The sequence below is a fragment of the Rhineura floridana genome, chromosome 3 (genome assembly GCF_030035675.1).
Source record: "Rhineura floridana isolate rRhiFlo1 chromosome 3, rRhiFlo1.hap2, whole genome shotgun sequence".
In the NCBI taxonomy this organism is placed as follows: domain Eukaryota; kingdom Metazoa; phylum Chordata; class Lepidosauria; order Squamata; family Rhineuridae; genus Rhineura; species Rhineura floridana.
Window position 1 is genome coordinate 10,393,233 of NC_084482.1, and position 24,697 is coordinate 10,417,929.

The following is a 24,697-nucleotide window of genomic DNA, read 5'->3' on the forward strand; positions in this document are numbered from 1 at the left end:
ATACGGCATGAAGTACACTCAAGGGCTGTGCCAGTTGAACAAGTTCTGATTATCCTAGGCCAATCCTTTGCACACATGCTTTGCTACGTGTTCACATTACCACTGAACATGCAGCCTACTTGGCAATGGAAAGAACACTCATCACTGCTAGGGCTAGCCAGCATATACTTTCAAGGATGCCCGGAGGATTGTTATTAGATCTAGGGCCTTTTCTGTGGTGGCCCCTGAACTGTGGAACAGCCTACCTGTGGAGATACGCCTGGCGCCTTCGGTACTTTCTTTTAGGCGCCAGGTTAAGACCTGGCTATACTCCCAGGCATTTTAATGTTCAATGTGTTTCATTTAATTTTTTTTTTTCGTTTAACTTGTTGCTGATTTTATTGTAATTTTATTGTAATATTGTATTTTAATCTTGTTTTGTTCACCGCCCAGAGAGCTATTCGCTATGGGCGGTTTAAAAATGAAATAAATAAATAAATAAATGTAACAGGGAGTTTATGTGAACCATCCTGTATCCATATTTATGGGAGTTATCCATATTTATATCATGACTAGTCACTGCTCTATACAGAACATATCTCAAATCTTATATGGGTGTCTGAAACAGATAATTATGCCTCCAGGTAGGAGCACAGAGCCTGTTACAGGGAACTGCCTAAGAAAAGGCTCATATTACACAGTGTGCAAATCATGATTAACTGATTTTTTTTGCATATTTGTGGCAGCATCAACTGAAAAGGTTTCCTCTCTGAAAACAGACAGAATGGGGGGTGGGCTCTCTGTCAGCCACTTCTGTTGAATCAGTTATAGAAACCCAGCGTGCTGTGGCCTTTAAACTTCAGTTATGCCATCTGTGACAAAAGAGCCCCTTTTGTAGATTAGGAGAACCCCACACCACAACAGAAGAAAACAGGTTAAAGATCTTTGGGAATTGGAAAGAGGGGGCTTACTGTTAGGTAAGAACATAAGAGCAGCCCTGCTGATACTGACCAAACCTGTTTAGACCAGCATTTTGTTATCACACTGGCATGTGGGAAACCCATGGAGTTATTCAAGAAAGATAGCAGGACATTTGACTTGTTGGTTACCTACCTAGAGACCTTGCAATTCCAAGATTTTATGGGCAATGGTTTTTAAACATCTTCAAATGGTTCCCCATTTCCATTGATACTATCCATCACAAATATTATGAGCTAGATTTTGAGCAGGTAATGTTTATGCAAGACATGAATGAACTAACATTTTCACCTCACCTTCCCTTGGCACACTTGGTTCCTTGTTGATCTCTGAGGCTTGGAACCAAGATTTCTGGCTTGAGCTACACAGGAGGCAGCCATAATATTCTAGGAATCCTAATCACTACATTCTCAGCCAAAACTGCATCAAGGACAAAAGTATTGCAGCGGAGAAGCAGTGGGTGTGGGAGGATGCCTTAGACAGAATCAAAGTAAATTAATTTCATTAAAAAATTGAGCTTAGAATTTCAAATATTGAAATTTATATTTCAAACTCGATTTTCCCCCCATGAGTGGAGTTGTATGGATTTCTTAAGGATTTTACACAAGACAGGTGTTGGAAGTTTGTTTTTTGAGACAGTTGATATAAGCATCAGTATCTATTATGTGCACATTCATTTTTCTGTCCTACTATTTCACTGTTCAAACAGGTTTTGCAAGATTTGCAGTGCTTCAAAATGCTACTGAAATTTGTTTGATCAATGATAACAGTGAAACAAAAGAAACGAGCACCCTTCAGAATGATTGCCCAATTCACACACAACAGTAAGGTATAAACAATGGCATGCTGTAAGCAAGCAGCATGCTGCTCAGTTGTGCCCACAGGATGAAAAAAACCATAGTACTGGCTTAGCATCATATACAAACCAGCACTCATAATTGATTTCTCTCCAAACAAACCATTAGCGCTAAGTACAAAACTTGTAGTTTATTTCTGTCCAAAGAAGACAAGTGCTGATTTGCAAATAACACTATGCCAGTGCTCTGGTTTGCTTCCTCCTGGCACAGCACAAGGAGGTGGGTGACTGAGGAACATGCACTAGCATGTTGGTCATTTGCAGCAAGCCATGGTTTGTTTTAGATCATGGCTTACCATTACATGTAAAGTGGGCTGAAGGCATACAGATGAGGAGCAGGATGTGGCAGGCCTGAACAGATACTATGGATGTAGGCTTAATTTGTCTCTCCCTGTTCCTCTGCAGCTCAAATTTGGAAGTATATCAAGAAGTTGTCACTCTTAGCCTGACAAGTACAACAAACTCAGTTACCACCTGCATTGGGAGCTAGGCAGGAAGGAATGGAAGGGTGCTGTCCTCCTGGTGAGTGTGCTTAATTTACATAATCCTGCATAGTAGAGCAAGTGGGAGGGACAATCCAGCTGATCCCCTTCTCCACTGCAGGAAAACACGTTTTTCCTGTAGATGAGGATCATACCTAAAGTGTTTTTGCAGCAATGAGCATTAAGAGGTCAACAAAGATTCCATCAAACCACTTTATTAACAACAGAGATAATAAATTCCTAGTAACAACAAATGGCTTGCCGAAGTTGAGAGTGAAACAAGGCACCTAGCATTCCTCAGGGATATTTTTTTTATATACTAAAAGCAAGATTTCTTCTGCTCGCATGAACCTGCCATGGGGGAGGGGGGAAGGGTGAAATGAGAGAATTAGCTCTGAAATGCCCTATAGCATTTCTTCCCATCCAGTGAGAAGAGTTGCAACATTCAGAAAGCCAAGTCCTGCCTAAGAAGAACTACCATATTCCCTATAATCCACTTTGATCAAGAAACCCACATCTTTTACCTGGCTCCTTTCTTTTCCTCAGTCCTTGACATCACCAACACAGCCATCCCACATCCTACCAATTTCTTGGCCCTTTTGCAGTGACCAGCAGTACACACATGATCCACTTTGGCATCTCAGAGTTCATTCAAGCCCTTATTTTGCACAGCTTTTCTCTTTCATCATCTGTTCTCTCGCTTGCCATTCAGAATGCCAGACGCTGGCTGCTCCCACTAGAGTTTGTCTCTGCTTTACTTACAGCTTCCTATGGGGAAGTGTCTAACCAGCCTTAAAGTAAAAGCCTTAAAGACTCCATAAAAATTAACCTATACTCCAACCTGTGCTGAACCATTCAGCATCTCAATTTAGTCCTCATAGATGATGCTATCCTCCATCTCCTCCAGCTCTGTTTTTAGTCTGAAAAAAAGATGAAACAGTTATACAAGCAAGCAGAAGAGGACAGAAAGCCTCAAAAATTGCTGAGTTATATAGGAAATTCTTATCAAAGATACAAAATGAACGATGTGCTTTGGTTCAGCCTTCTTCAGAGACAAATAATATAAATGATTAGAGTGCTTCAGAAATTATATTTTTATTTATTAAATTTATATCCTGACCTTCTTCCCTGTAGGAGCCCAGGAATTAGTCATGTCTTTAAAAACTTAATCTTAATGGCATCATTCCAATGATGATGTGGACAGAATCAGTGTCACTGGGAACACAGATCCAAAAGGCATAGTGAGAGGAGTCACAGCTGTTACTTTCTATAGAGTAGAAGCTGAAATGTTATGACAGAAGCAGCCCACATCACTTTTCCAGACATAAAGACCCATCAGAACAAGAGATAGGAAAAATCACATTGGAAAAACTTGGAGAGAAACATAGAATCCAGCACTGAGTTTTGCACATATACTATTGGATCCCAAATATTTCAAACAAATGTGGTATAGTGTCTAGAGTTTCTACAGAGTCTAGAGTTTGTATTGCATTTTACATAAAAAACCTTCAACATCAAGTGCCATGTTCCAGGGACAGAGAATTAAGCTAGAAGCCCTGAATTCCACCAGTCCGCTGGCCTGGAATCTTCCAGAGTTGAATCCCAGAGCTGAACCCTCAATTCACTCATGCTGAGTGCACACCCATCCTTCTACTCACCTACCGCATCTTTGCTGCAAATCAGAATTGCACTTGGAGGCTACTTCCAGATACTCGTTTGCTTTCTTGTTTTCCTCTTGAAATAGCTGCCTGAGGATGAAGAAGGCAGTGAGAGGGTCAGTTCCCACAGTGAAGTGGCTGTCCATCTTCTGCGTGAAAGACTGGGCAAGAAGCAGCTCTCTTCCACTAATTCACATGACAAAGTTTTCTCCTATGTAAATTGAGGTCTAGTTATTAGACCTGCAATGGGGAATCTCTGACCTGCAGGCCTAATTTTTCATTTGAGTTAAAGACACATTACAAAAGAAGATCCTAGCCAATCTAAAGGGGGCTTGAAGTAATCACTGATCAGTTGATCAGCGGCAAATTCAAGTCCCACTGGGATCAGCCACACTACAGAATTCTTTATCAGGAACTCCAGAGTGTAACTAGTCCCTGCCAAAAGTGGGGCTTGAAGTCACTGCTGAACTGAAACATCACTCCTATAGGCAGGTCCAGTACAGCTTTGAGAGGCACATCCTGGGTGGGAGAGCAGCCACTCCCAGTTACAATCCTGCCTCACTCTCAAAACCAGGATGTTTGGTTGAGATCTGCCAATTCTTCTTGTGCTACCATTTTTTCTATTTCCATTCCTTCAGTGTATAAGGTCTTGGATCTTAAGAACCAAGCTCTAATGTTACTCTTCAGATTCTTCCAGCTGGAGTGTCTGAGTTTTTCCCTAGGGCTGACTCAATATAAAGATTGGTTCCACAGTATAAAGACTGCCAATTGCCCTGCTCTGCAGAGTTAGACAGGACCTGCCTGTATTGAGCCCTGCCTATGGGAGCAGATGGGAGGAGAAATCCAGAGTCAGATACCCTCTTCCACTGCAGGAAAAATATCTGTTCTCCTTGTGACATGACACCAGAAACTCAAGGATGACCTAATAATATTAACAGATGGCAGCTTTCATGTTAAATGGAAATTCCGTAAGGCCAACCAATTCTATGCTACAAGATACTAGAATTGGATTTTACAAAATGGAACTAACGAATCTTGGGTTTCCCAATGAAAAGATCAGCAATGGCAGACAAACTTCCCTCCTGAAAGACAGTTTGCCTACCACTACCAGTCTTACCCAGCTTAGTGGAGAGGACATTGGCTATGTTTTAGGGTGTACTTACACTTCCTGTGAAGGAATATTGAGACCCGACAGCCCCGGCCAGCACCCATATGAACATAATGTGCACTCTAAAACATGGGTGGCCAACCTGTGACATGAGTGCTGCAAGTGGCAGAGGCAACTAAAGACTGAGGCATTCCTATCCAAGAACAAGAAAACCTCTAGGCTTTACAATAGCAGAGGAATCCAGTTACACTCTTGCTTTCCTCTCCAAGGCTTCCATACTGTCTCTTCCCTGGCTCAGTTACCACGTATCGTATCAAGTTAATACACAGCCAAAAAGCAGAACTATTTCTTGTAACTTTTTATACTGGGACAATAAGGAGAACAAGACAGGGAAATGTGTTTAAGTGAGCACAATCTACCATGTTCTTTTGTGGACACCCCACTGAAATGAACAGAAGGCTATCAGATGATGTTGCGTTTTGAAGCCCCAGTTGTCAGGACTTCAAAGCATAGCACCAGCTATTTGAAATCCCTTTGTAAGGCTGCTTGCAAATGGCTTTCAAGCAACCCCCCACTGCTCCTTTAAAATCTCCAGTTTTCAGAGATTTAAAATATACACAAGTGATACTTTAATTTTTTTAGAGTTGACTTGTGATATACTGCCAACATTTCTCCAGAATGCTCTACAACAGTGGTTCCCAACCTTTATGAGCACGGGACCCCCTTTATAAGCTGAAAATGTTTTGTGACCCCCTCCCCCTAGGGAGGCAGGCTGGCTGCCAGGAAGGAAGGGGGAAAGCAGCCTTTCTTTGCAGACTTGCTTCTTTTTGCTTCACAAAAAGCCCTCCTCTCATTCTAAGAAAGGGCGTTGCCAGTAGCGGCAGTGCAAGGAGACGAGAATCAGTGATAGTAATCCCCTCTTCTTCCTGGTGGCTCCACCCTCAGCCTCCTTTGGCATCTGCCATGTATTTTATAGGCAGATGCCTGCCCTTAGTGCGCCTGAAAGACACACTGGCACTTCAGCAAAAGGCCTCCCCTCTCGTTTGGACCAAGGGGGAGGTGTCATCTGCAATGGCAGTGGGAAGCAGACAGTGTAGAAGGAGTGAAGCCTTTTTTTAAAAATTAATAAATAATTCATTTCTTTACTGTTCACGGCCCCCTCTGGATTACTTTGTGGCCCCCCTAGGGGTCCCGGCCCCCAGGCTGGGAACCACTGCTCTACAGTAAGCCGAACATCCTTTGCGGGAAAGTTGTGGGAAGGGCTTCTGTGCTGAATGCTTGAAAACCCTGGATCAGGTGAATTTACGGAGGACATCAATATTATTATTAGATTACTAAGCCACATTTATCAGGGCATGGCTTACTTTCTGGATGAAGGGTGTCTGTGGTTCATATGTATTTGTTTTTTTAAAGGTAATTTCCTTTCTAATTTAGCAAACTTCGCAATACTTTATGGGTGGTATTCAGCGAACATGTCCCATCAGCCCAAGGATTTCTTCTTGAGCAACAGAACTTTCCCCCCTCTCCTACCCCCATGTGCGACCTGTACCCTCCCCACATCTGCCCCAGAGTGTTGGGGGAAACCTTAGAACAGTTTTAAGGGGGGAGGAGAGGGGGGAATACTTTGTCATACCAGCAGAAATCCTTGTGCTGCTGGAACATTCACTTAGCGCTACACTGGATACAACCCTATAAAAATAGTGCATGGTTAGTTGAGGTCTTACAAGTATTACCAGAAAGGATAATCCAGGTTGGTCTATACCAGGGGTGGGGAACCTTTGTTGGCTGGCAAGCCAAATCATTAACTCCCAACACTTAGTGGGCCAAATTTAACAGGTTGGCAGGGCTGCCCACCTGTCAATCACCTGACATCAGGGAATGTTGGGTTTTGAAGCCCCACTGGTCAGGACTTCAAAGCACAGCACTAGCTATTTGAAATCCTTTTGCAAGGCTGCTTGCAAATGGCTTTCAAACAGCCCTGCATACTCCTTTAAACCTCCAATTTTCAGAGATTTCAAATAACAGTGCAAAGCTGCTTCAAAGAGCAGCACTGGGAGGGTGAAGTGGTTTCCACTGAATGGCAACCGCTTCCCTGTCCTTAAGCAAGGTGTGCCCCTACCACCCATCAGTTGATGGGTGGGTGGGAGTACACTGTGCTCCAGCAAAGGAACAATTTGGCCCACTTTACGCTCCCAATTGTTTCTTTGAAATCCTGCCCTTTCCTGCCCCACTCCTGACATCATATATGATGTCAGGTGTAGTGTGGGTAGGTGTGACTTTCCCAAAATGGCCTTGTGAGCCAAATGGGGATGCCTGGCAGGCCAAGTTTGGCCCATAGTCCAGAGGTTCCCCACCTCTGGTCTATACTCACAGGGCTGTTACAGCCTCCTGGCTCTTCAGGAACTTCCTCTCCTCACCAAAGGCAGACTGGCTGAGAAAATCTAATTCATCTTGGGTATTGGCCAGTTTCTCCTGGATCATCTTCTCTGAGGGTATAGTAGAGAGAGATCTTTTAAGACACACCAAGATAAAGAAGTCCAATTTGTCTCAAAAATTGAGGGATCTTCCAGACAAAACTAACCAAAGTAAGATTTTTGGAAAAGCTGCATTAGTGCAGCCCTATTCAGTACTGTTACACAGAATGTACTTTCCCAAGCAATGGGTAGCCTCCTTCTACTGCTGCTCTGGGAACTTCACTTTCTCTTTAAAGTGCTCAACACCTCTGCCGCTTCTCCAAGGAAAGCAAACTCTTTTTGCTCCTCAAGTGCATGTATGTGCACACCAGCACTAATGTACCCAGTATATTTAATTTTTAAAAAGAGTGCCTCTCTGCTTAACTAGTTCAATGTTAGGGGAAATGATACTCTTACTGTGCTACTCCAGTGTAATCCAACCAATCTAAATTGCTGCATCCAGCCTTTGTGTGGACTGAAGTATATAATCTTTATGCAGAGAAAATGATGTTATACTTCTATTTGCTGCAAAAAAAATGTCAGGGAGAATATGCGCTCCAGGCACAAAAAATAAGGAGCTCATCATTTTCAAAGTTGTAGTATTCTTTATTTTAAGCAGCAAAAGTTCCCATATATAAATGGTACATATATTTGAATGCTCAGCCTATAAATGAATGAATGAAGTGTTTTTGTTAAGATCACAAAATGGTGTTGATATGGGGGGAAATGAGGAGTTCTGTCACTTCTCATATCAATAGTTTCACAAGAACATCCCATAAGTAAAACATGTTAACTCACATTCCACATAGCGTACATAGATACAACGGTCATGCTATCTAAGGGGATAGGATGGGAATCGGCTATTAGCAGCAGTAAGAAAGTGAATTTTAAGTACTAAAAAAATCCATATCACACACATAGCACAATCTCGAAAAAAGGTGCTTGAATCTCATACAAGTAAATAAGTAACAACTACACAATTATGGTTTTAAAATAGCTTTGAAATAACTCATGAATCAGAGGGTTATCTTACAAATTGCTGCAGGCTCTCACCTTCACTAAGCAAGCTCTCTTTCCTTTCTCTCATGTCAGCCACTGGCTTCTCATTGGCCTGAAATACAGCAAACAGAATTCAGTGGAGAGAAACAAGACATTTTTTTCTTAAGTAGGTGCTTCCAGATGCAAGCTGCCTTGTGCATAAGGCCATTGCTTTTATGTTTTTTGTTGCTTGCAGAATTGGCAACAGATCTTCCATACCATCATAATACTTTAATTTCTTTCTTAGGTTCAGTCCTGCCATTTCTGATCCACACCAGTGGGCAGATTGTGACGGATGTGTCCCGAGTTCAAAGTGTTTATCTCCACAGCTCCCTTCGTGTTTTCTGAGAATGCACGTAAGTTTTCACAGCCCTGCACACCCTTGTTCTTTCAAAAAAGAGAAACTTTTTTTCTCATGGGAAGTACAGAATTCCAAGATCTCTAAGGTTTCATTATCCAATATGGGAATTGATCCATCCTTCTCCTTTTCCACTTCTATTCACTCCATTTGTTCCTTGTCAGTGCAAGAAGGTAATTGAAGTTTCTGCACACGCATTTTTTTTTTTAAAAAATCCACTGGAAGCGTGGAAGAAGCACCCTGTTTTCACCATTCTGATAGATGAAGCCTTGTGTTTTGCTTAAATTATATATCAAGGTGTTGCTTGCTGAACTGAACTTTATGGTTTGGCAATATAATGCATTTTGTTCTGAATATGAGAATGTGGCACGTCTAGCCTGGACATTTCTAATAGTTCTGTGCAAGAATTGGACTTTCTGCCATTTTGTGTTGGGTTTTGGGTTGTGAAACAAGTTGTAAAATGAATTTTTTTTTTGCTTTGAAAGGCAATCTTTGGCCCTCCAGATGTTGTTGGATTCTATCATCTCTGAGCTCTGGCCTTTTTGGTTGGGGTTGATGGGAAACTCCAACAACATTTGGAGGGCGCCAGGTTTCCCAACTCTGCTTTAAAACTCTTCTGCATAAGAGGGCAAAACTTCACAGGAAGGTTATGGGCTGTTCATGAACAAGAAAACATTTTGCTCAGGAAGTTGTTTACTGGAGGGTCAAGGGTTCAGCACAGGAATCTGGAAATTAAGGCGAAATAGCCTCTTAAACCAAGACACTCCTCTTTTGAACTATTCAGTTCGTTTTGAACTGAAAAATAAACTCTCCAAAGGTCGGTCATACTGCAGAAGCACTATAACAATTTAATTCATGCTAAAGACAAGGACTTGACCCTTACATAAAGCTCCCAGAGACTCTTATGCTTCTCCATCAGCTCATCAAGTAGTTGCTCAAACTCCAATCTGAAGGTATGAAAAATAAAAGCAGGACAAGATAGAACAAAGTACAATAGTTGCAGTGTAGAGAACAGAATATTCCTAAGGCAAGGAACCTAAGAATTGCCTATGCTAGATCACACCAAAGGCCCTTCTAGTCTAGCACTCAGTATTCAAGAACAGCCATTCAAATGTCCCTGGGAAGCAACCTGACAAGTAAAGCAAAAATGGAAGTAGCCACTCCCTTTTGTTTTTCCCATATGTATAATAATCACAGTATTATACTGACTCTGTATATGAAGGTTGCATACAGTTGCCATGACCAATAGCAACTGTTAGACTGTCCTGCAAAAAAATTGTCTACTCCCATTTTTAAACTAGAGGCTATTACTACCTCTTATGGTAATGAATTCCATACACTATACACTGTGTGAAGGACTGTGTCATGACTTCATCCAGTGTATTAGGCCAAGCCTAGTCTGTTAGGCTTCCCCTCTTATTTTATTATTTATTACATTTGTATCCCACCCTGCATCCCTCAGACCAATGCCCTTTTCCTAGTGGAACCATCACCTGGAGCAGAACACCAGTACCACCAGTGCCCAAGAAGAAGCACCATGGGCAGGGTCCAAAAGAGCTGCATCACCATAATAACCTCCACCACCGTGGGTATGTGCCAACTGTCACCATTTTGCAGGAGGAATTCAAGTGCATGTTGGAACTTTAGCACATGTCAGAACGGGAAAAACAAGCAGAGGGATTAAGAAACAGTTTGATTTGTACTGTATGCTAGCTGAGAGGCCAAGTTGTTTTCCTTTGAAATGGAAGCATCTGATCACCTTAGGAAAGGACAAACTCTTCTTGCACAGCTTTGCTGTAACAAATGCCTGTTGCCCTTCTGCCTCTTGGGAGCTGCCGCCCCCGCTAACACCACCTCCTCTTTCTTGGTGGTGCCAATAATGATAATGTTATTTGTTATTTAATTTTATTTGTTATTATAATGTTATTTGTTATTTAATTTAATTTTTGTAAATTGTATTGCTTTTATTGTATTTTTATATTGTATTTTTATACCTATGTTTATTTTTCTTTGTAAGCCGCCTTGAGGGCCTTTGGCTGAAAGGCGGGGTATAAATAAAATTTAATAACAACAACAACAACAACAAAAGTGGCACTTTTTGACAGTCCTAAATCTATCAGCAATCAGTGTAATTGAATGTCCCCAAGTATTTAAATGTGACCAGACCATTAATTTTTACAATTTCATTATGATACATGCCCACAAGCATTGCAACTTTATTCCACAGAAAGTAATTTGCTAGAGGAGTGAGGATGGATAACCTGCAATATAATTTGATGAAACTCAATTTTGTAGCATTCTTGCTAAAACAATACATACATTGATTAATTGAAATTGGAAGATGGTGCAGCATAAAACTCTTGTGACAAGGTTGTAGAATTACCTCTGGCCTCTTTGCTTCAGTCTCTCTTCCTGGATCTTGGCCGTGAGTTCTTCAGTTCGTTGCTTACACTCCAGGTTCAGTTTCTGCTGCCTGATAAACAAGACAACGGTAAAATGCAGAACTAGGCTTACTCTTAAATGTTGTGATGATTATCTCTCTGAACTGTGGTCATGCAATAGAATTTGATTATGCAAAATATATGATAGCAGCTCTAGCCTGGGACTAGTGTCATCCAGGCTGGCCTTAAAGTTGTCCATTGGATTCCCAGCTACAGCTCTAATTACAATGTGTAGTAGTCATGAACCATCATTTCAAAAGGATACATTTTGATTCATAATTCTTTAGCTAAAGCAGCCTCTGATATGCTAAAAGGTTAGTGTCTCTTCTCATTAAATGACAAATTCTAAACAGACCAACCAGAAAGTGAAGCTAATTGAACTCAAAATCTGAGTAAATATGCATAGGATCAGGCTGTCAGAATATTTATTAACCCAATTCACATGTAACACTAAGCCAAATTATGGCTTAGCACAAATGCAGAGCTTGGAAAAGTTATGTTTTTGAACTACACCTCCCATCAACCCCAGCCAACATGGCCACTGGATTGGGCTGATGGGAGTTGTAGTTCAAAAAAGTAACTTTTCCAAGCTCTGTAAGCATACAGGTTCCTGGAGAAGAGATTGTGGCTGCTGTGCTTCTTCCCTGGTCTTCCTGTTGCCATAGGCTTACAGCTAAGCCATAGGCTTGTGGCTTGTCTTGCTCCAGACAAACCACAAGCTGAAAACCAAGAACAAGCCTTGGTTCCAGCTCGTGGTTTGTCTGGAGCAAACTAATGGATCCATCTGGTTACAACTGCAACTTTAAAATCTAGGTGTATACCTCTTTCCTTTGCATATAAACCCTTCAATGTTTAATTTTATTTCCTCTCAAACAGTTTCTATTGATGACAGTATGTTTATTAGGAATTCCTGGGATGAGGGAATAAAAGTAAAACATTAAGAAATCTGACACACAAAATAATGATAGAATAAAGAAGCAAGATGTATGTCTCATTCTAACCCACTTGAAGCACGGATCACCTCTGCATCTCTTTTTCTGTCTCTTCACAGTGCAGCTGCATGATTTGCCGAGTTGCTACAAAGAAGATGAGTGCTAGTGTTTAGGACTTTGGTTACGCTTTTTATGCACAGCTTTTCTATCACAGCCATATACATATCCCCTAACTCTCAACTGGCTTATTATTCTTAGTGTACAAGGAACTGAAAATATTTTATGCATCTCATCCAACAGACTATGCTCAGCAGCAGCATGTTTTACTTTTGTGAGGACTTTTGAACTAACAATAAGCATTATAGTTTTACATGAAAGCCATTTTGAGGAGTGAATGAGGATATCTTTCCTCAGCTCCTGATCCAGCACTAATGTGATTATCCCAAATTCCCAAATGGATGGGAAAGGGGGAGAGCAGTGAGGGGCTCAATCTTGCTCCATAGGATAACCCTGCTCTTTTTCATTGCTGCTAAAAAAAAATATGGCTGCTGTTGAGCACCGCACTACCACCATTGTCTGAAAGATTTTTTATTTTCTTGATCTCAGTAAACCACTGAGAAATACATCATATTGAAGGGCAGGGTTTTTTATTACAGCAATTAATTACAACAATGAAGAAGGACATAGTTATTGAAAACAACCTTTTTTTAAAAAAGGAAACAGAACAAGGTTACAAAATACATAGCAATGTTGAAGCAGTTGTTTCTGCTCTTTATAACTTTTTGAAAAGAAGCTGAGTGTTCCACCACAAGGGTTTCAGCATAGAGGAACACATAGCCACGTATATTTTAAAAAAAATAAAAGCCCCTACAAAATGGTATAGGCACTGATTAAAAGGGGGAATCATATTGCTTTTTATCAGGGGCCGCCAAATGTTTTGGACCAGTGGGCATATCTATAATCTTGAGAAAGTGCCACAGGGTGTGTGAAATAATAGCTGCCACACTTAAAAGAAAAAGAGAAATTGTGTAGGCATCAGTGGGGGAAAAGCCACCAACATCCGCTATTGTTTTACGTGTTTTTAGAAAGAATTCATTTGCACCACTCCTATGTTTAGAACAGATGGGGGGGCTGTCAAACCTGGCATCCAATGAAATGCAGGCATGTTTAAGGGGATGTGTTCAGTGTAGGAGAGGCTGAGCCAGTGCAAACAAGAATTTAGGAGGAAGAACAGTCTCTTGTGCATTGTGGATTTCTGAAGGAATATATACTGAGATTTGGGGGGGCACCATAGGGAGGTACTGGTGAGCACACAATGTGGGCACCACATTGTCAACCCCTGCTCTTCACTAATAATGACACAGACAACATACAATAGATATCCACGTCATTCTTGAAGACACATTCCACACTACAGTCACATTAATAATAGTTAATGGGCTGAGGGAAAGTTTTCACATTTACTCAGATTAAAAAATATATATAATCAGACCCAGTGCTGAGAAAATTGACTGTATCCCTGTTTTGGATGTGTGCTAAAACTTGATCATGCTGAAAACCTCAAATAAGCACTCCCACTCTTGCTGTCACCTTTCTTCTCATTCCATATTTCTTCAAGGCTTGACTTCTCAGCATTCACTACACACACAAAAAAAGAAGAACTGACTTAGCTGCTGTCTTATTGATTCATTCATTTATTATAATCTGCCCTTCACCTGAAGTTCCCAGAAAATACATCGTTAAAACATATTTAACAGTAAAAAAGCTAAAACAAAATACTGCAGCGTCAATAGAATTCATCAAAAGCTCAAAAAGCAGCAGCAGCAAAGACATTTTCAATACTTAATGCACCTCATCCATCCCCAAAGGCCTGCACACACACATTAAAAGAGGTGTGCCTTCACCAGCTGAGGAAAAGAAAACAGTTGTGGTAAGATGTGCCTCAGAGGGGAGGTGATTGCCACAGATCCCTACATGGATCCCTGCCTCACGGACCTCACTGAGCACTGGGACTACAAAAAGGATATCCCCATCAGATCTTTCAGATATTTGAGGCCTAAGTTATTTAGGGCTTTAAATGTCATCATAAACACTTCCCAGAAGACAATTAACAACCAGTGCAATAGTTTCAGAACAGACATAAGAGAATGACCAGTTGCGCCCACTAACAGCCTGGCCATCACGTTTTGTGCCTGTTGCAGTCTCCAGACACCATGTAAAGCACATTACAATAGTACAATCTGGAAGTTACCAGAGTATGCATGACTAGCCAGGCTATCCATGTCTAGAAAACAGCACAGCTAGCAAACCAGCCGGAAATGGGAATAGGCACTCCTAGCCAGTAAAACCACTTCTAATGGCAAAGATGCCTCCAGGAGCTCCACTATATATAAACCTGATCCTTCAAGGGGAGTGCAGCTCTGTCTAGAACAAGTCATACCTGGACCTGGGAACCACCCACCCACAGCACTTGTTTGGATTCAGTTTCAGTTTGTTGCCTCACATGTGTTCAAGAAACAACAAAGAGGTAAAATTTCTAGATACTGTTCTAGGGCACAGTCATTTAGAATAAGTCATGGAACCAACCAGAGGGGCCAAGACCATGGACTAAATTATAGTTGGCACCCAAGACTGGTGCGAGATGTAAGTGTTATGGGACTGATTAAAAACAATAACCACAGAACTATCAAACTATCCCCAAACCCGCTGCTGGCATTGTTATCAACTCCAGGGGAACTGCGGTTGCACCACAAAGAGTCAGTTATGCATTTATTAGCGGCTGCAAGGTTGGAAATTGCACAATATTGGAAACAGCCTGGAGGATGCACCTTGGCTACCTGGTTCACACAGGTTTGGCAAGTAGCACTCTCTGAACATTTGATTCATCAAACCCGGAGAGAAAGGGTACAAGGGAAGGAGGATTTGTTTTTGGAGACATGGTTCCTCTTTTTTACATATATCAATGGGTGAGAGTTGGATCATCAGCCCCCAAGCTCTCAAAGGAGATTCTGGGAGGAAGGATGGGTGCTTGACTTTTGTAATGATGGAGGGGAGGGAAGATGCAGAGCATTGTACAGTATTCATTGTTTATTGTTTTACTGCTTTAAAAAAACAAAAATAATTGGGGGGAAGAACCACAGAACTATCAAATTCAACATGTATGTCAATGGACAATTGCCAGTAAAGTCCAACACAATCACAGCTGACTTCATAATGAGGACATTTCACAATAATGTCTGGATTGGAAAAAAGGAAACTGACAAGGAAAGTCAAAAGGATGAAATCTCTCCAAAGTGATTGAGTTACTCAAAACCACAATAATAGAAACTCAGAATGTATACTACAGATCAGAAAAGGTGCCGCCAAGGTACGTAAGGGGCAAGGGAACATGACAGAGGTGTATTAAAATTATGAATGGATACAAACAGCAACAAGAGAAGCATATGAATTGTTCAAATCAAGCAATTTCAGTGAATAGCCATTCTATTCTTTGTGTAGTCCATGTTTGTCACATGGTGCTAACGTTACCTACATTTTTCCAGTTCCCTTTGCAATGTCTTGCTGTGCTCATTCGCCTCAGAGAGCTCCTCACTTAATATCTTCTTGGCTGGAGGAAAAAAATACACAGACACATTACAAGGACTAAGAATAGACAGAAGGACAGTGAGGAGTAAATAATGACAGGAGGACAGCTAAATGACTGGATGATTCTGGACAAGTTTAGTTGCTGTTGTAAATAGCAACAATCTCTAACTGATACTGTTGATCTTGGTCTTTGTAGCTCTCTTCTCCTTTTTTAAATATCCCATAATTAGCACCATCATCTTTGGCTCTTCCCAACATAATAGCCAATTTAAATGAAACATAATTATAAAAATCCATTCATTATTACACCCATTTTGGCCTCCAAAATTTTCTTACCCACACACACCATCCATCTATTATTCTCACACATACCTCTCAGGTCCTCTAAAACTAGGGTGACCAGATGCCAAAGAGGACAGAATTCCTGAACCTTTCATAATTGTGTAGAAAAGGGAAATTCAACAGGTGTAGTTTGTCATGCAAGCCCAGACGCATTCTGGGAAAGGAAGAGGGCAGGGTGCTGGAGGCCTGCAATTCATAGCGCAGTCACCCAAGGTAAAAAATAAAAAAGCAATTAATTTGTAAAAATTGGGAAAGAGCAGGGGATCTCAGTGGGCATCAAGGGAGGTGTCAGAGGGAACTGTGGCACTTGCAGGCACCACCATAAGACCCCCAGGAACAGGTGACAGGAGTCAAATATTCAGAAATAGGATTGGGACAAAGGCTGAAAAACAGCTTTCAAAATGTTGAAATGGCCTTTGTACCTTATATGGCAATTTCTCCCTCATTCAAATGGGAGATAGGCATGACAAGCTGTATACAACTCTTGCCTTTTTCCTCTCTGTTTGAGACCACACCTGGGAAAATTCTGCCTTTTAAGTCACAGGAACGTTCTCAACATCTAGACCAATGATTCCCAACCTAGGGGCCAAGATTCCCAGGGGGTCCATGAAGTAATCCAGGGGGGGCGCGAACACTAAAGAAATGAATTATTTATATATTTATTTTTTAAAAGTCTTCATTCCTTGGATGCTATCTGCTCCCCACTACTGCTGCAGACTATACCTCCCCCTTGCTCCACATTTCCTCCCTTCCTGGCAGCCAGCCTGCCTGCCTTTCTTGGCTACAGCTTTGCTGCCATCTCCTTTTAAAAATTATTATTATGTTATTATTCTTAAAAATTGTCCCCTATTTGTGAGGCCACCCAGATCTCATCTTTGGCCCAGATGGAGCCAAGTAATAATAATAATAATAAATTTTTATTTCTGTGTCGCCTATCTGGCCGGGTCAGAGGATGCTCAGAACTTGTTCACCCCCCATCTGAGGCTAAATGTGTGTGTCACAATCCCCCCTTTCTTCCACCTACACTTCACCACCACCACCCAATCTCTCTCTCCAAGACGCTGTGGCAGTTGAGGGCTTCCCTCCTCCCATGTGCCTGAATGCATGCACGCTCGTGGATGCTTTCAGAAGAGTCAGGTGTGTTTGTGCCCGCTGATCTGTCTTCTGTTCCTCTTTCATTTCCCAAGTGCGCTGTAACCAAGTCATCCGTTCTGATGATCATCCCAAGGCCTAAAAGCACTAACCCCCCTCAACCTATCCACCCTTTTGTCTTCACAATCTAGCATCCCCACCAGTATCACATTACTGCTTCTTTATTATTATTACTGTTTTTAAAAAGCTCAGCAGGTTGGCTGAGGTTGGGGTCCACATACAGCAGCTGAAATTTATTTATTTATTATTGCATTTATATCCCACCTTTTCTCCAAGTTTCTCCAGGTGGTACACATAGTTCCCCCCTCCCACTTTCCATTTGATCCTTACACCAACCCTGTGAGATAGGTCAGGCTGAGAGACTGTGTCTAGTCCAAGGTCACCCAGTGGGCTTCATGACTGGGTGGGGATTTGAACCTGGATCTTAGTCCAATACTGTAACTGTGTTGGGAGACAGGACTGTACATCTTCAGACTATGTGTGTGTGGGAGGGGGGTACCAATTTGAGGACCGCCCGCCCCGCTGCACGGCAGACTCCCTAACCGAGGTGCTTGAGGTGGTCTCAGATGTACGAACGCTGTCCCCAGAATTGTTAGTATTGGGAGACTTCAACGTGCATGCCGAGACCACTCTCATTGGAGCCCCTCGGGATTTCCTAGAAACCATGGCTTCTTGGGAACTGTGCCTTAGTAATACTGAGCCCACACATGTAGCCGGTCATGCTCTCGACCTTGCATTTGTCCTGGGAGTGGAGGGGAGTGGTCTGAAGTTGGGGGCTATTTCTTCGACCCCCATGTCATGGTCAGACCACTGTCTGGTGAACTTTGTTCTCTCGATGCCACACACCCTCCGCAGGGGTAAAGGACCCATTAAAATGGTCCACCCCAGGCGCCTGATGGATCCTGATGGATTCCTGACTGCCCTTGGGGAATTGGAACCTGCTGAAAGTCGCCCGGTCGAAACACTGGTGATGGAATGGAACGAGGGAATCACCAGCGCATTAGACCGGGTGGCTCCGAAACGTCCTCTCCCCCTGAATAGAACTCAGACAGCACCGTGGTACACACCCCGGCTGCATAGTCTGAGACAGGAGGTGAGACGACTAGAACGCCGGTGGCGGAAATCCCGTTCTGAAGATGTCCGAACACAGGTTAGAGCAGCAATAGCTGCCTACCAGGTGGCAATAAAGGCAATAAAGAAGGATTTCTTTGCTGCCTCTATTGCATCCGCAGAGTGCTGTCCCAGGAAGCTGTTCCAGGTGGTCCGAAGCCTGGTCGGTCCAGTCGCTCAGGAACCCCTGGAACATTCTAAGGCTTCCTGTGACAAATTGGCAAAGCACTTTGCGGATAAAGTCGAACATCTAAAGAACTCGATTCCGTGCGCCGTGGATGCAGTAGATGATCCTGAGTTGGCCAGCTGCAATCCGGTTTCATGGGATCGGTTTCGGCCTCTTCCTTCTGAGGATGTGGACAAGGTACTTTCAACTGTAAAGCCTACCACCTGTCTGATTGATCCAGGCCCATCATGGTTCCTTGTGAACTGTAAAGAAAGATTGGGCGAAGGGATTAGGGCGGTGGTAAATGCATCCTTGAAGGAGGGTGTAATGCCACCGGCCCTCAAGGAGGCAATTGTAAGACCTATGTTGAAAAAGTCCTCCTTGGATCCCCAAGTTTTGAACAACTTTCGCCCTATTTCGAATTTACCATTCTTGGGCAAGATCATTGAGCGAGTGGTAGCAAATCAGCTGTCAGCACACTTGGAGGAAACGGATTATTTGGATCCATACCAATCGGGTTTCAGGACTGGACATGGTACTGAAATAGCCTTGGTCGCTTTGGTTGATGATATGAGGAGGGCTATGGATAGGGGAGAATTCACCTTCCTTGTCCTCCTGGATCTCTCAGCGGCTTTTGATACCGTTGACCACGGTATCCTGTTAGATTGCCTGGGAGGGTTGGGAATAGGAGGCACTGTTTTACAGTGGTTCCGTTCCTTTCTCTCTGACAGGCATCAACAGGTAGCATGGGGGGATGAGATTTCAGACCCTTGGCCTCTCACTTGTGGAGTGCCACAGGGTTCTTAGTCTCTCTCCCATGCTATTTAACATCTATTTAAAACCGCTGGGTGGCATCATCAGGAGATTTGGGCTGCGGTGTCACCAATATGCTGATGACACGCAGCTCTATCTCTCATTTAAATCTTCACCAGAGTTGGCTGTGGAGACCTTGTCCAAGTGCCTGGAATCCGTGAGTGGATGGATGGGAAAAAACAGGCTGAAGCTCAATCCTGATAAAACCGAGGTACTGGTTGTGGGTGACAGGGGAAAGTTGGGTATTGTTGACCTGGAACTCAGTGGGGTAAGATTGCCCCTGAAGGATCAGGTCCGCAGCCTCGGGGTTATTCTTGATTCCAAGCTGTCCATGGAGGCTCAGATTTCGGCAGTGAGCCGGGCAGCTTGGTATCAGCTACACCTGATACGGAGGCTGCAACCCTACCTCCCTGCTCATCAGCTCCCACTGGTAGTGCATGCCCTGGTCACCTCTCGACTGGACTACTGCAATGCGCTCTACGTGGGGCTACCCTTGAAAACGACCCAGAAATTACAGCTGGTACAAAATGCGGCGGCCCGTCTGCTTACAAATAGCCGCCGCTGTGATCACATTACGCCGGTGTTAGTTCATCTACACTGGCTTCCAGTTGCTTTCCGGGCCCAATTCAAGGTGTTGGTATTAACCTTTAAAGCCCTATACGGTCTCGGCCCAGTTTACCTGAAGGAGCACCTCCAGTACCACCAATTTAGCTGCCTGACTAGATCAGCCACGCAGGGCCTTCTCTCAGTACCACCAACGAAAACAGCTAGGTTGGTGGGAACTAGGGAGAGGGCATTTTCAGTGGTGGCCCCCACTCTCTGGAACTCCCTCCCGTTTGATCTTCGACATGCCCCTTCCCTGGATACATTTCGCCGAGCATTAAAAACCTGGCTCTTTGGACAGGCCTTCGGGACCTCCGGGGTGGGCTAAGCTTCCTATCACTATTACTGAATGCCCGTTGTTTACATACTGTTTTATGCTGTAACTTAATCCTTTATTGTCGACTGTATTGTATTGCTATGTATTTTAAATTGTATTTTAAATTGTATTTTACTGGAATTTGTGTACGTCGCCTAGAGTGGCTTTGGCCAGATAGGCGACACAAAAATTAAATTATTATTATTATTATTATTATTATTATAACCTTTGCGTTAAGAAAAGAAAGTAACACCTCCCTGTCTCCAGGGAGCTTTTTATGGAAAGGGATTTTTGGAGATGCAATTTTGCCACACACCATTTTTTTCAATTAACAGAGACTAAAATTACAATTAACATGGGGGGGATCACAAATTTTTTTGAGCTTACAAAGGGGATCCTGTACTCATAAAGATTGGGAAGCACTGGACTAGACTTTGCCCAGGAGTACATCCTGCTCACTAAAAGATTTGGCGTAAACAATGCTAACCTTTCTGCATTCTTCTTACCTTGCTGCAATTTATTGATCCTTTTTACTAGGTCTTCAACTTTTGGCTCCAGTTTTTCCACTACAAAAAGTAGAAATCTAATTTCAGCTTAATTCTTAACACTGTGCTAATTTCTAATAGAACAGTGAATTCCTTATAATAGTTTACATTTCCCATGACTACTCCATATATCATCATATGATTATATTGAGATGACAGAACATAGGAGCTCACAAGTCTTGATACCATGCTTGATGTTTCTCATATACAGCCTCTTCTACAGCAGATTTCTTCCTCGCCAAAACTCCCCACCGCAAACATCCCTCCATCACATTTTTCCTCCCAAACAAACCATCTACTTTTCTCCTGCAGCTTGAGATCAGGCCAATACTGCCTCTAGGTGATCATGTATCCTACTATTGGGAACAGTCCTCTGTTTGGTTCTCTGGTCAATGTCCAGTTGAAGGGAGAGAAGAGCCTAAAAGATGGCCATCAACAGTTAGCACCTGGACAGCCAACTGAGCAGACACACAGGTCACCTAGACACCATCTTTCTCACTATGGCAAGTTATACTATAATTCTATGTAAACCTTAGTAATTATTTAATCAATTGCCATCTATACGTATTAATTAGCATACGCAAATTAGTATCCTCTTTTCCTTTATTTTTTGACCATGTGTAAGTGGCCACCCTATGCCTTCCTCTCTGATTATGCCCCTCAACTCTCACTCAGTTTCTATTTCCCATACACAATGTTTTTATATCCCACCAAAAAGCACAGAACACAAGAAGCACAATGTCCCGTCTCTCTCCTGGAAGACATGAAGACATATGTGGCCAGTGAACAGTCACACAGTTCTATGGCATAAGAATAGATGTACTTGATTACATTTCCCTCACAAATTTTGAACTCATTCTGGAGTCGTGACTAGATAACAAACATAAACCTCATTTGCTACAATGAAAAATCAAATCCCAACTCTAAAAAGTGTTCCCCAGCTTTCTGGTACCAGGAAGTGAGGGGAAGGGAATAACTGCTCAAATGTTCCAGTTCCCAGCAACCCTCTCCACACTTTGCTGTTATCCCTACTCTCAACTATGATGCATAATTCCTAGTATTTCCCTCTAACCATTGTCTATAGTGTCAAAATACCATTCTGCATTTGTTTCACAAGTGCCAATATCTCCTCCATTTTCGTTGCAAAGTCCCAGGGCTCTGGAGAGATAACAAAAGAAAACACAGAATTGTCTGGATGTTGCCATAACTCAGCATCCACCACCACTTTAAGTTAGTCACACAAGAATATTTCAGGCTAGGCATATGAAAAGCCAGGGACCATATAAGCCTACTGTAACTTGCTTAGTATGGAATAGTTGTTCTCTCAATCTCAGTTCTCCATCTCTGAAGGGAATAGTAGTGATCTATCTCACATGGTTATTAAGAGGAGGAAAATAAGATTATACAGCATTTTTCAAATGAAAAGGGTGATTTTTTTTACAATTTTTATTTACATATTTCACAATAAAATGAAAGAAAAGTAAAAATGAAATAAAATTAAGTTATTAAAGTTAGAAACATTTTAAAAGATACAATATATGAATATTACAACAACAAATCACCATCAAGTCTACATTATACGTACAATAGCCATCAGTACATGCATCTTGAGTTAAGCATATAAATTAACATAAGCCCTCCAGATAGGTCCAAATAGGTCCAATTCCACTCAGATTTGACATCTGTATGAAGTATGTTCAAATGTAGCCAGGGCATTCAGTCCTCACTCCATTGTGTGATAGATGGCCGGTATTTATCCTTTCAGGCTTAAAGTACAAGTCTCTTAGCTTCCATGAAATGGAAATGGACTACCTTCAAGTCGATCCCAACCTATGGCTACCCGATGAATAAGGTTTTCATGGTAAGCGGTATTCAGAGGGGGTTTACCATTGCCTCCCTCTGAGGCTTATCCTCCCCAGCTGGCTAGGGCCTCCTCAGCTTGCCACAGCTGCATAAGCCAGCCCCTTCCCTGCCCGCAACTGCCAGCTGGGGGGCAACTGGGCTTCTTGGGACTATGCCGCTTGCCTACGGCTGCGCAGGTGGCAGGGCATGTAACCCCTGAGCCACTCACTGTGGGGGTGATCTTTAGCTGGCCCTTGACACCCAGGAGACAGGAGCAGGGATTTGAACTCACAGATTCTGGACTTCCAGCCAAGCTCTCCTCCCCACTGTGCTATACCAGCTGTCTTAAGGGCTTACAAAATCAATTTTTGTTCTCCAGCTGTTAACCCCCATTCTGCAGCAATATAGAAACTTAATAGCAAGTTCTCAGATTTACTAGAATGCCAAAGTTCTCATTTTCAGAGACCTTTCTGTATGTGTCTGTGAAATGCCCTCCAAAGTTAGGCAGATGAATACCAGGGAATTTGTTTTTCTGTGGTAGTACCAAACTGTCAAAGTCCCTCCCTAGATATATTTACCTGGCTGGCGCCATTATTATTTTCCAGATGCTAAATGAAGTCTGTCCCATTCATTCGGGCTTTTAAAAGTATTTAGGATACCTCTAATCTTTACTAGTTTTATTATGGTTATTCTTTTGCTTTTCTGATTTTATTATGTTGCTTGCGGCTTTATTTCATTATTTTATTTGTTCTATATAAATTTGTTTTAAAAGAGTCCTGGCTACTCACTTACTGGGAGTAAGCCCTATTGAATCCAATGAAAGTTACTTCTGCATAGATTGCACCATTAGAAGGCAGGATATATATTTATTGGCAGGTCATATGCTCAGAAGTCGATTATTTACTACATATTTACCCATTACTACATGATGTTGGTGAGCGAATCCTTTACAACAGCTGCTCAATGTTTGAGGACTAAAATTCTTGAAGTGGCAGTACTACATTTTAAGGACAGATTATCTCCAGGCCTGTAAAGAACCTTTTTTAAAAAAAAAAAAGTTAATATTTTGTTGTTTAAATTTTTGTGAACTGTATTTTCTGATGTGCATTTTGTATTTGTGTTTTGTTTTTTGTGAGCCGCCTTGAGGGCCTTTTTGCCAAAAGGCAGCATAGAAATAGAATTAATAAATAAAATAAAATATTCTTCCACAACTGCCTATTTACCCACTATGTGAGTAACTGCTATGATCTGCATTTGTGGGACATATCTGACAATTTCACCTATTTAGCTGCAAAATACAGTATTTTACTTTGAAATTAATTAACGAGAGATGGTTGAACACCTCCTCCTTCCTGCTGCTTCTTTCAAGAAGCACCCCTTGCCAGTGTTGTTTTTCTTCAGAAAAAGATGTGCTGTTCATAGTTGAAGAGATACTTACCCTTTCCTTTGGGCCCTGTTAAAAGGCAATAGTAAGAAAGTGTGTTAATTGTCTGTATCCCATCCTGTTTGTTGTTGTTCTGTACATTTGTGTAGTTTTGCTTTTTTTGACATAATAAAATATTTCTTCAAATGTGCTGTTTGTTGCTCACATGAACGCAATATGCAGTTTGTACCTTAGTTGATGACTTTTGGGTGAGGCCTGTATTGGCCATGGTTTTGCACCTGTTTTTTCTTGCTTTCAGAGAGGTAAATCTGACTAAACAAATATATTAAGTGTACCAAATATTGCCCTAACCTATTTTCCAGCTGCCACTTCCAGCTGGGCTTACCATCTTTCCCACAGCTCAGGAGGGGAAAGATTATGGTTTATCTCCATGTGTTAACCAACTTCTCATTGCCCAAGTTTTTACTTATTTTTTAAAAAAAGGAAAACTGAGGAAAGAAAACTATAAAAGTTTAATTGAACTGTTGAGTTTTGTCAGGGAAATGAGACCATTTAG

At 42.1% G+C, this 24,697-nt stretch overlaps 1 protein-coding gene across 1 annotated transcript; it reads right to left on the reverse strand.

Annotated features, from left to right (window-relative positions):
* Positions 1–2,586: 2,586 nt before the first annotated feature.
* On the reverse strand, positions 2,587–23,676 carry SYCE1 (synaptonemal complex central element protein 1). The gene is made up of 12 exons (XM_061621738.1): positions 23,673–23,676; positions 22,011–22,073; positions 20,877–20,936; positions 15,816–15,890; positions 13,874–13,921; positions 12,373–12,427; positions 11,294–11,383; positions 9,794–9,857; positions 8,568–8,625; positions 7,433–7,547; positions 3,954–4,043; positions 2,587–3,215 (listed from the first exon to the last, which is right to left on the reverse strand). The coding sequence occupies exons 1-12, from the start codon at positions 23,674–23,676 to the stop codon at positions 3,164–3,166; spliced, it is 774 nt and encodes a 257-aa protein (XP_061477722.1). The 3' UTR covers positions 2,587–3,163.
* Positions 23,677–24,697: the final 1,021 nt, after the last annotated feature.